The 12427-nt window shown below is 44.7% G+C and overlaps 2 protein-coding genes across 2 annotated transcripts; both read right to left on the bottom strand.

Moving 5' to 3' along the window:
* Nucleotides 1-2359: 2359 nt before the first annotated feature.
* On the bottom strand, nt 2360-5063 carry LOC121616137 (gap junction alpha-3 protein-like). Its single transcript, XM_041950795.1, has one exon. It carries the CDS (start codon nt 5061-5063, stop codon nt 3621-3623), a length of 1443 nt encoding a protein of 480 aa, XP_041806729.1. The 3' UTR covers nt 2360-3620.
* Nucleotides 5064-7916: 2853 nt separating this feature from the next.
* Nucleotides 7917-11728, bottom strand: gjb8 (gap junction protein beta 8). Its single transcript, XM_041950798.1, has 2 exons — nt 11577-11728; nt 7917-10811 (listed from the first exon to the last, which is right to left on the bottom strand). The coding sequence occupies exon 2, from the start codon at nt 10776-10778 to the stop codon at nt 9969-9971; it is 810 nt and encodes a 269-aa protein (XP_041806732.1). The 5' UTR covers nt 10779-10811; nt 11577-11728; the 3' UTR covers nt 7917-9968.
* Nucleotides 11729-12427: the final 699 nt, after the last annotated feature.

Genomic DNA, 12427 nt, shown 5'->3' with positions numbered 1-12427 from the left:
CACGAATAACAGTGGACTGACTTCATCAAATTATTCAAGCACTTTAAAAGTTTCATGTCTTTTTGTACGTCTACCTTTTCAAGTATTTTGCTGAGTCAGACATTGGGAGTAAATATATATATTCAACTTCTGCACTGTGCTGTGAAGCACCTAGAAACTGCATCTGTCAGATGACACATTTGGTTCTCTCGCCACGCCGCGTTGAATTAATCAAGTTCATGATCACTGAGCTTGCGCCATCCACTGATGAAGACCATGAGATGCGGCTGAAAGGATGGAAAAGCTAATAAGTGGACCATGAGTCTGTTTTTCTTTTTGTCAAACTGCCATTTCCGAGATAAAGAATGAACTTTCACGCTCGTGTTCTCCTCATGTGATGTGTCACATCTCATTATAAGATATCTGGATTACTGTAGGGATGTTTGACCCTGAACTTGTACCGGTCGTACACGCTTTGTTGTCTCCTTAGCTGATAATTTCACATTTTATCTTTCCGTGTGGCCCCTTGCAGTCATTGACAGAGACTCACAAAAGCGAACCCAAGAACGACAAATATGGTACAAAAAATTTATTTAGTAACAGTTTTGTAAACATTTGAGGTAAATTAACATTTACATCAACTTGTTCTTACAAAAGAATCATTCATACACAAGGCACTTCTCTTGTTTAAGACAGCATTGAAAACAGGTTGCTGTTCTGAGCATTGTGAGATGGTTCCTACTCCCTGACGAGCCAGAGAAATCATGCTCTGCATGAAACTTAAGAGGAGAGAGTTTGGAGGAGTCACGGGGACGACAGGCTTCGAACGCAACATCCTGTCAGGGCTTCGTATGCAGGGTTAGGGAAGGGCCAGCTACCCAGCTAACATTCTCTCACCAGTGGAGTCGTCTGATTTGACATCGAACCAGAGTCCCGGCCAGTCTGTGAGAACATACTGAGTGAACACACAGAAAAATACCCCAACTGTTTTTTCTCTCTCTCGCTGTGGTTCTATGTTTTTTTTTTCTTTTTAAATCTTCAATCTCGTCATTTTGTGAGCTTGAGATAAATAACAGTTTCTTTTTTTAATACTGCCTTTTCTGTGAAGAGCCACTGCGTTTTAGTTTTAAGACATTTTTTTCCTTTGAGGATCATAGAGATTGGCAGTTTGGCGTCTCTCTCTCTCTCTCTCGCTCTCTCTCTCTCTCTCTCTCGCTCTCTCTCTCTCTCTCTCTCACTACCAATATCAGCATTGTAGAACAGCAATTTCCTTTCCTAAATGTGCAAATCTTTATCAACTACCAAAATGTAAACTTTAGGGATCGAAAACAAATGCAGATAACAAAGATTTTGTTTTGTCATTTTGAACGAGAAACATGGATTGAGAAAGGCTGCTTTGACCTATGTGTTGTGTCGGCGTATATTCTCCTCTTTGTGCTTCTGTTGGCACTAAATGTCATTTAAACGACTGAAGTAAGATATTAACATTATACCTATATGGGTACAGATACTCTTACACAGTACAGTACCATCATTTTGTAACCCCCCCTCCCCCAGAAAATTTAAAAAACAGCTGGTACCACTTTGCACTGCTCTTACTCCAGTGTATTAACCTGCACATTAGCTGCTGGAAAAGTCGAGTTACGAGAGGATACTTTGCACAAACATATTAGTGCTTCATCATATTACTTAATTGTATGCCCTGTGAGTGCAATATGTCCAATGCAGATTATTGAGTTTTCCCAGTGTTACTTTGCACTTGCAGCTCTGCCCCAGAGGTGAACCCACAGGATAATACAGTGGATTAAGGTTGTGTAAAGTAAAAAAAAAAGAAAGAAAAAGCTTTGAGTGCCTGGGTTGTGAATGAACCAAACAGCACAGTAACACAACAGAGACAGGGGACTGCGGCTGCTGAATTCACTTAAAAGTTTGGGTTTCTAAAGATCTCTAAGAATCAAGATGAACACAACAAAATAGAAGCCGTCAAGGTCGACTGCACCGTGGCGCTTTGACGCTCGCAACGCCGGCCATTTTGTCTTTCTTAATCGTAGCTGTTTCGCAATCACAAACTGACTACTACAAGTATGCAATTTATGAGTAAAATTCAATTCAGTTTTAAAAAAAATAGCACTTTTCAGAATAAAACCAATGAAGAAGCACTTGAAATGTGTGATGGTGAAAATCATTGAACTCCCAAAGTCGCTCTCAATCTTTAGATGTGGTGATTAAAGAGGGGGCTGTGGGTCTGACGGCATAAATATCTGCCAACAGTCTAACTAAAAAAAAAAAAGAGCAGTTTCAAGTCTACCCAAGGAGCTTTGGGAGGTTGTTTATCTGAATGAACACGGAGAATACTGTCAGTCTTCATATCAGATGGTGGCTGCCATGTATTTGCAGAATATTTTCAAGATTCTTTGAAGGCGATATTTTGTCATTTGTGCAGTTAGTGGAGAGCATTTTTCTTATCAGACATGTTGACTGAAGGCGACGCTGACAGAGGCAGGCGTAAGGGACTCCTATTTTCCTCTCTTGTAAACTAACAGCATGGTGGGGACGTTTTGATCTCTACGTGGAAACCCAAGTGCATTCTGGGCATCACAGGGATGACTTCTATCAGCGGTTTTGACCCATATCCCGTCCACACTGCACCTATGTCTGTTTATTCTGAGGGAATATCTGTACATTCCAATCCATTCCATCTCAATTACGGTATTCATTGTCTCTGCAGGAAGCGCTGCAATGGATCATGGGTAAAACCAAGCTAGCCGAGTTTGCCATGCAGATTTGTGAGTGAATCGGTGAGTTGTAGGGCTACACACGCTGGCATGCACAACTACAAGGAACACAATACATTAAATGTTTGTTGATAAAATTACTTCTTGATGAATTCTAACGCGACAGGTGTTTGTTCAGAAAATTCAGGAAGTGCTGCAGCAAAAGAGCTTCCAGGTGAAAGGACAACAACTGGAAGAAGCTGTTGACATGAGTGGAACACGCAGCGCACGTCTGCGCTCTGAAACCAGATAAAAATGATGGACAAGATGTATGAGTGAATTGTCTGGCTATACATCAAATAACTGATCTGCAAAACAACGCCAGCTACCTCTGCCTCCTCCAGATAAAATTAAAAAAATATTCAGTCATTGTTCTGACGAACGTCCTTTAAGCTGAACAAAAAGAAGAGAAAAAGTGGAGAAACACCATGAGATCCTCCCCCAAACCAAACACTTTGGTGAGATGTGTCCATTTTGTAGCAAAATTGTGACATCACAATGTCCATGGCTCCACCCCCCCGCTGTGAGTGGAGCCTTCCCGCTTTATAGCACTGCATGATCACATTTTGTGTGCATGAATTAAGACCATCCAAAAACACAAACCTTGCCTCGACTACTCTGCAACTCACCGATTGCACTGAAACCGATCATGTCATTTCACAGTGGCCTAAACGTTTTCTGCTTTCCTGTCTCTTGTCGCCTTGCCTTCTTTTGTTTTTTGTTGGTTTTTTTTGTTGTTTTTTTGTTTTTTTGCTTTATGCATGCCTGTGATTTTTCTGTCTGAGAATCACTGTGTTTGGGGGTGGGGTTGGGGGAAGCGGCGTGTCGGTCAGGGAGGGTTTAGGGACATGAAAGGGCTGAAGAGATTTAGACAGCCAGGTCGCTTGGCCTGGCCCTGATGCTGCTGCTCTTGCTGGCCCGACTGAGCCGCCGAGGGTCTGTGCTGACCGATACTGGAGGCTCGTGCATCTCCACTGTGGTGGTGGTGACGTGGCCTTCGTCCTGCTCGCTCTTCCCCCCGCCCCAGCTCTCTGCGTTGGAGGCAGTGCCGGGGCTGCCGCCGCTGCCGCTGCTGCTGGAGGCGGCGGTGGCGGTTGTGTTGGTGATGTTGGTGTTACTGGTCGTGTTGCTGGTGGGAAGGAGCAACGCAGCGTCGACGGGCTGCTGCTGCTGCTTGTTGTTGGTGCTGGTGGAGGAGGAGGAGGAGGATGGGGAGGGAGAGGTGGCCTTCATCTCCCGAGTCTGCTGCTCGGTGGCCAGGTTGGCCCAGTTCTGCTGCGTGGCCAGCCTGTGGTTGTTGTTGTTGCTGATGTAGTAGTGGGAAGAGGGGGAGGGCTGGCGGAGAGACTGCTCCTGCTGGAGGTCGTCCATCTTGAACTCCGCTGCCGAGGGCACGGCTGCCGGCCCCAGGGGCGGCAGGAATGCCCTGCTGCCCGCTGTCACGTCTGTGTAGTTGGGAGGGTAGCTGAGGCTGGATGGGGCAGTTCTGGAGGCCGTGGCCAAACACTCGGGCTCTGCAATGTCGACGCGGCGCAGCGACTCGTGGTCGGGGGCAAACTCATTTGTCATGCCCTGTTTAACTTTCTTCCATCCAAGGTGATAGATCTCTAACAAATTCAGCAAAAGAGACACGCAAGCCACCACAAGCATAAATATAATAAAAATAGTCTTTTCAGTGGGCCTCGATATGAAGCAGTCAACGGTGTTGGGGCAGGGCCAACGTGCACACTTGTACAGGGGCCTCAGCTGGAAGCCATAGAGGAAATACTGGCCCAAAATGAATCCCACTTCAAACAGGGTCTTGAAAATAATGTTGAACACATAGGTACGCAGTAATGCGCCTCTGATACGGATTTTGCCATGCTCATCCCTGATTGGCGGCTTCTCCTTCTTGCCGCCTCCTCCTCCTCCAGCATCTCCACCATTTCTATAAAGGAGTTCTTTCTCCTCTTGGAACCTGTTCGCTTTGCGCATCTCCTCCTCCTTCTCTTTCCGCTTCTCCTCCATGCGGACGATGTGTAGCACATGGCCCAGGTAGATGAGGGTCGGCGTGGACACGAAGATGATCTGCAGCACCCAGAAGCGGATGTGCGAGATGGGGAAGGCCTCGTCGTAGCAGACGTTCTCGCAACCGGGCTGTTGGGTGTTGCAGGTGAAGTCAGACTGCTCATCGCCCCAGACCTCTTCGGCCGCAGCCCCCAGCACCAGGATCCTGAAGATGAAGAGGACAGTCAGCCAGACTTTGCCGATGACCGTCGAGTGCTCCTGAGCGTTCTCCAACAGCCGCCCCAGAAAGCTCCAGTCGCCCATGCTTCAAGATTTCTAGCCTATGGAGAAAGTACAGGCTGGAGTGGACAAAGAGGGGAGCGACGGTGAAACAAGGAGAGGACAAACAGGCAAAGAGAGTGTGAGAGACAGTTAAAGACATGCTCATGAATCTGTACTCAAAGACGGTCTGAACATCACGTAAGGCCTTACCCCGAGGTTAAACACTTCACACATACGAACACACAAGACGACACAAGGACACGGATGAGTGCGGAGGCTTCGACTAGACTCCGACATATTTCTCTTTTTCATAAAACGCTTAGCACAACAAGGTCTTTAGAGAAAACTGCCACGTTGGCGCCGGATATCGATAACAAATCGAAACACAGCATTCGCTTCAAACACAGACGCTTTTTAGCAGCTCGTACACTGTATAGGCCACCTGTCTGACTGAACCCTGGCTCACTCTCCCTTTCTCTCTCTCTCTCTCTCTCTCTATGTCAGGCCTGTCTCTCTCTCTCACCTGCTCGCTCCACTGCCCAGCAGGCATGTGCTGAGATCAACATTATAATGTTCGAAAACAGCATTTAGCAGAGATGGGGCTCTGGTGTGGCGCACACGTGCGCACCCACACACACACACACAGAAACAAATACTGACAGACACACATACACGCCACCCTTCCTTCCTCTCTCCCTCTGTCAACTGTAACAGGGAACAAATAGAAAAAACTGACTGTAATAACGAAAGATAATAATGTGATAACTGTGTGACAGACTTTAGGTTGAGGAAGTTTAAGAGTGGCACTGTTTTTAAGTTTCAAAAACTCAGTTTCAAAAGACTTAAACAGAAAATGTTATTTTCATTATCTGTTAATCTTTTGATTTTTCTTTTATTAATCAGATTATTGAGTCTTTAAAATGTTAAAATTGAAATAAAAATTTCCAGGGTTTCCTCAAACAATGGTCCAAACTTCAAGTAAATTAAAAACAAAAATACAAAATAGAGAAAATGGGCATATCCTGAAGCTATTTGCAGTTTTTCTTGATTATTATTAGTAGCACTATAATGCTTTGTAGTATTATACAAAGTGTTGTCAGTTAGTATTCTGCTGATGGACTATTTGATGCCACAGATTTAGTGCTAGGTTTAGACCAGCCATTTGAAGAGGCCTGTCAAACTACATCAGAAAGTTAAAGTAACACAAATGGATGTTCACAGATACGTGATATCACGTGTCCTCTTATGGGATAGACAGGTGATCAATGTGTTCTGAGCAAAGTAGCGTCTGTTGTTGTTCTTTACATCTTTTAGACAGTATTATGTAAACTGAGCATACACCGTCAGTGCAATTCAACATACACACACACAGACCAGAGGAGAAACTTACTAAAATATTCTTGTATTAAAGGTAATAAATCCATCGACTAGGGTTCACAATATGTATGACACCTGGAAGAAAAAAAGCATTAGTCAAGCAATCATTCACTTCCTTTTTGTGGCACTTTGAATCAAAGGGTTAGCAGATCAAAACTATAGAATCCAATACTGAACGAAAAAGCATAAGAGGTTCTGTGCATGTTCTGATCAAACATGAAAATGCACCCAGATTACAGCAAAAACACTACAAGAAAACTGGAAACAGCTGAAAAGAGTTTCATCGTATAGACACAGTTTGCATGTGAAATACCTGATGTAACTCTGGGGTTCAAAGCAGGCTACTGGGGACAGTGGAGCAGTCACAAAGTCCTGTTTTCCCTATACCATTTGACTTTGTGATGACTTAATTATTAGTGGCAAACTTTGCGCACATTTCTCTCAGTTTCACAGGTATTTGTGGCATTTATGTCGGATGGTGATGAATGTAACAGACAGAGCCAGGTTCAAATACAAAGCCATAGCTGCCAGGCTGACAATACAGAGTGTGCCAGAGTCCCCAGACTCCCTTTAAGCGCCACAAGCTTTGTCAGGCTTTTGTCCCACTCTTGTAAAACTGAAGCAGCTCTTAATTACCTGATAACACGCCGTTCTTCGTTCTATTTGGTCTTACTTTACTCCCATTTAAGTACAGGGGGAAAGCAGCAGTGTTCATCCATCATACCTTTAGACTGGAGATGTCATACTTAAAAATGAAAAGCAAATCCATCTGCCATCATTGGTGCCATCGTTTGAGAGCGCTGAACAGCGTGTAGACCTCCCGCGGCTGCAGCGACCCTCCCTCTGTCTCCCTGCTCCCAAAGCCGCAACCTGTCGCCTCCCTGACAGCTCAACAAACTCTTTTTTTTAAATGCTGCCTCACAAACCCATTCATGCACAAACTTCTCCAGGCGTGCGGTCAGTGTGGCTGTCTGTCTGTCCCGGGCCCGCTGCCGTGCGCAAGGAAAAGTTCTCCTTTGTTGTTGTTAGTTTTTGAAGGCGGCTTGGAGTCGGAGATAGGGCTCGGTTAGGCGGAGCTGCCTCCCGTTTCCAGCCATGTCTGGACTGTCACATTGTGTGACCATGCATGAGTGAATCCACAGAGTCATCAGCCCGTCCGGTCTCACACCACGCCCCTGCCAACCTCCCCAAAACCTGTCCAAATTGTGCGTAAAGGTTGCGCAAATGTGCCGAAAACTTTTCCCCAAAACAAAAGCAACAGTCTAAAGTTTACAGAGAGATGAATAGCTGCCATATTTTCAGAGAAGCACAAAGAAATGGTCACATGGTCACCCTATAGACACAAACTGCTTTGAGAGATTAATGAAAACCTGATATCTGGTGACTGAAGGGAATGTTCACTGTCTTCATACAGGGCATCAACCACACAATGAATCAGTTCAGCTGCAGGAAGGCATGGCATTATATGTGAAAACACACTAACAGACACGCTGCCAGCAACACAATGAACCACAACAGTTTGTTTTTTACTCATTTATGAAAAAAAGATCTCACAGAGCAACAAGACTTCAAGGATCAAAGTGCGAGTAGGATAAAGACTTCTTGGGTACAAAACACAATCACAAACAAAAACAATGTCTTCATTTCTTCCTCAGAAAGCTGTCTGCTCATTGGTGCATTGTTTGCTGTTAAAAGCAGACTAACAGGAGACTGTGGAAGAACTCTGAACAGAAAAATGCTAAAAACAACAACATCTCAGGACTGGAACGCTCGACTCGTCCCTTAAAAACAATGTGCATTAAACATTGTTGCTATCAAGCATCAGAATGTCATTTGGCTGTTACAGAAAGCAAGAGGTCAAAGGTCGGAGCAGAGCAGACGTACAAGACAAGACAATTTCTTATAAATCACAAGTACTTTTTTTGGATATCTGGTCAAAACTTTTCTTACCCATTGAAAAAAATGTCAGCATTACACTTGGTGCTGTGACTCTGTGACTGCATCAGCTGCACCAGTTATGTAATGTCAATAAACCAGTCCTCCAGAAGATCTTTTTCTAAATTCAAAAAATTGACACATCTAAGTATTTACCTACTCGTCTCACACACCCCTTTCCAAACTTTTCTAATCACCAAACCACTGTTCTCTGGATTCTGTGGGTTTCTTCTCTTAACAACACAGATGTGACTAATCCATGCAGTTATTCCTGGATGGAGGGAGGACAAAGACATTTTCACTTTGACATCGGCCGTGGTCCCTAACATTAAGAGGGCGAGCAGTGATTAGTGTGGTGGCTAAAATAAGGCACATGCTGAAAGCTGATACAGCCAGCTGGGGTCAGTACACACTGCAGCAGCGACACAAGCCTGAGGGATACAAACATCTCGTACAGTCCAGACAGATATGTTTCTCATAGTTTTACCCACACGCGCAGATTCTCAGCGTGTTCGTGTTATTCATGTGGACACGCACTTCAATTTCAAACATGTTCAGTTCAAGTAAAAGACAAAAGACATTCTGGTTTGACTTAACAGCAAAGAGCATCAAACCTGTTGAACCACCGTGGTGTGATAGGTAAGGTTTCACCATGTTTCATAAATTCTTTTCTCAGTGTAATCTTATTCTGTGCAACACACTTCTCAGTAATCAAAAACACAATGATGAGAAACTCTAGCACTATTCAAAGAATGTCGTTTAGTTAATTTTCAGGCTTAACTTGATGCTGCGTTCGCTTGATTCAGTACAGCAGGATCATAAAAAACTCATCTGCTTTTATCGGCTACAACATCAATCAAATGTCAGCTCATGTAAACTAGACACTAAAGCATAATCACAAAGGCACTTCTTTTCTGCTTCACTTCGCAGGACTTCACTTATTTTCCTTCCTCTACCTCAGCGCCTAATCAATCACTGAGGCTCCGAGGAAGGCGTTGGTGCTCTAAGAGGTTCTGTTGTGAACCACTAGATGTCAGCGTGGACTCATTCTTCTCTGGTTCAAAACCTCAGCAGTCACTGAAGCAATGTTCAGCAGGATAAAACCACTGTCAATCATCCATGGCGTGAAAAAAGTAAGGTGGCACTTGTGATCTTGTGGAAGATCCAAAGATATGATTGTGTTTGAGAGAAATTCACTGCTGCCTGGTGGCTTTTTGTTCTGAGAACACAAACAGGCTGTCAAAGTAACATTCACCGGTGGGATTTCTTCACAATTTAAAATGATACAAATGTATTATTTCTACACTAATAAGTAGTGTAAGATATAAGAACACTGACTGACTTTAGTGGCAAATTTGTGGCCATATGTAGGAATACAGAACAAACAGGCATGTTATACAGTGATTTCCCTACAATTGAAAATGGAAGGAAGGTCATCCAGCTACATGTGCTGCTGTCTAGCTAAACTCATTTCTTGTAATTTGCAGTCTCAAAATCTGCTTCAGAAGCCGTTTCAGCTTCCCATGAGACGATTCTGGTGGTTGCTCACATTTACAACCCAACTAACTGCAGACACAAAGTATGACCACAATAGGCGGATGCATTTGGCAGCCATCCACCACTGATGGCTGTCCTTCAGCACATGGTCTTATTGCTGGTCGAATCTGTGGAGGAGGACAACAGCATCTCGTTCTTCTTGTTCTGCAGAAGGGCATTCTCCCGTGCCACGCTGTCTGTGTTGGTGTAACTTTGCCTCTTCCTGTTCGACCTGGCCGAGCACCTCATGAGCGCCTTGACGATGAGGTAGCATAGCTCTGCCACATTCAGCACCATGCAGATGGCCGACGAGGACACCATGAAGATGGTGAAGACGGTCTTCTCTGTTGGCCTGGAGATGAAGCAGTCCACCTTGTTGGGGCAGGGCCACTGCTCGCACTTCACCAGCCGGGGCATCTGGAAGCCGTCGTAGACGAAGTAAAGCGCGTACATGAACCCGCCCTCAAAGATGAGCCGGAAGAACAAGCTGCAGGTGTAGGTCCACCACAGTGGGCCTGTGATGGGCAGACGCCTCTTCTTCAGTGTCTCCAGGTCATTATCTGTCATCTTCTCAGTACCGTTGGAGGCCAGCATGGTCCTTTTATCCCCACGTTTCCTGTAGGCGACGTGCATGGCCACCAGCAGGGCAGGCGTGGACACAAAAATTAGCTGCAGGCACCACAAGCGGATGTGTGACACAGGAAAGAAGTGGTCATAGCAGACATTTTTGCAGCCAGGCTGCTGCGTGTTGCAGGTGAAGTCCGACTGCTCGTCCCCCCAGACACTCTCAGCAGCCAGAACCAGGATGGTGATGCGGAAGATGAAAAGGACAGAAAGCCAAATCTTTCCCAGACTGGTGGAGTGCTTGTTGACGCCACCCAGCTGGGCGTAGAGAGCCCCCCAACTCATCGTGGCAAAGAGGACTCTGGAAGCTCAGACGACCTGTACAAGGCGGGAATTGAGCAGAAGATTAACAGCCTGTCAGACAGCAGCTGTCTGAAGGTACAGAGCTGTACTTGGGCCTACTGAGGATGGAGGCAGTGGAATAACTACATTACAAATAATCTAAGATAATTTTTGACAAACAATACATAAGAGTCATGAGTGGGACTTAAAGTCACTTTGAGGGGCAGGAATGAAAAGCAGACCCAAACTCTGGGACACAGAGGGCCTGGTCACACAGTGAAAAAGGGCCAGAGCAATAAACTTTAGCTTTTTCATACTATCTTAGAAGGAGAGAAGTCACTGGTCTGCATTAAACCATCTTTTTCCTTATCTCCAAACACTAGATAACCTTTCCTTTCATCCTTATTCTTTCCATCCTAAAAAAGAAACCAGACTTTTCGCATACCAGTGGTTGCTTTAAAGAAAAAAAAAAGAGAGAAACACTATACAGTATTAAAAAGCAATTTCCCCTTTTTACGACATTGAATTCATGTCATTTTAGCTTCAGTAAATGTACAATAAAGGCTACACAATCTTTACTTTTATTTGCGTAAATTAGACTCAAAGGTGCTTTGATGACACGGTATTTGCGCATCAGACATTAATTATGCAAAATAGGATTTCGTTTGTTAAACGAAAGAGATTATAATTACTGCTAATACCAACATCATAAGCAGTAATCATCTGTTTAACGTCACTAAGAATTCACGTCAAAGCGCAAATACTTCCCAACTGAACATTACCTGAAACCCTCGAACTCACCTGTCCGCGTGAAGTTTATCCAAAATATTTCAGTAATCTTCCATGAAGGGAGACACCATTAATTCTTTCTTCTGCTGTGATCTGGAGAAAGTTGTGCCGAGTTTAGCTCGTAGGGCACGAAGTCGGACTTGTCCCGTCTCTCAGCTGTGTGAGGCGCACCTGCGTCTTCAGAGGCTTTTCATCCTCTCTGCTGGAGACAGGAGGGGTGGAGGTGGGGGGAGGGGCCAGACGCAGGGCAGGGCCAGCCACGCCCCCGTGGAAGAGAGCCACAAGAGGCAAGACCTAAACAGCTGTCACTGGCATACTTACTGTTTTTGAGTAAATGTGTGTGTGTGTTTCATAATCAACAAGTAAAAGTTCCCAAGTAAAAAGGGATCATCTCATTGGCTGAGGTGAAGTTCAGTGGTGCAGCTTCAGAGCCGGTCTAAAAGGTACTAACATGATGAAGCTGGTCAGACTCTGATGGGTTACAGCTACAGGTTCTTCTCAGGTGACTTTCACCTGGCTGACATTTCTGCCTTTGAGAAAAAACCCTAGAAACCCCCAAATCAGCTGGATACCTTGATTATTTCTATTATCTGCATTACACAGCTACATGCTGTATTCTCTTGTCCATATTCAGCCGTTTGCAAACAGATTATTTATTCTAAAGTAGATGAAGTCATCAGTGCTAATTTCATGTTTTGATAAAGAATAACACGACATGATGCTTTAAAAACATGTGGAAAGATACTGTGTAAGTGGTGGCCACAAAAGTGTGCTAATCCATGCCCAGGGTGACATTTCTTCAAAGCTTTCAAACACTGTGGGACCTCTGACACACCAGCCTCAGGCTCTTCCTCATTTTTACA

The sequence above is a fragment of the Chelmon rostratus genome, chromosome 13 (genome assembly GCF_017976325.1).
Source record: "Chelmon rostratus isolate fCheRos1 chromosome 13, fCheRos1.pri, whole genome shotgun sequence".
Lineage (NCBI taxonomy): Eukaryota > Metazoa > Chordata > Actinopteri > Chaetodontiformes > Chaetodontidae > Chelmon > Chelmon rostratus.
The sequence above is the reverse complement of the archived record's forward strand: the minus strand, read 5'-3'. Positions and strand labels throughout refer to the sequence as shown.

Bases quoted from the DNA above. Each gene is read 5' to 3' on its own strand.
- gjb8 (XM_041950798.1), bottom strand. From the start codon at position 10,778: ATGAGTTGGGGGGCTCTCTACGCCCAGCTGGGTGGCGTCAACAAGCAC.
- LOC121616137 (XM_041950795.1), bottom strand. From the start codon at position 5,063: ATGGGCGACTGGAGCTTTCTGGGGCGGCTGTTGGAGAACGCTCAGGAG.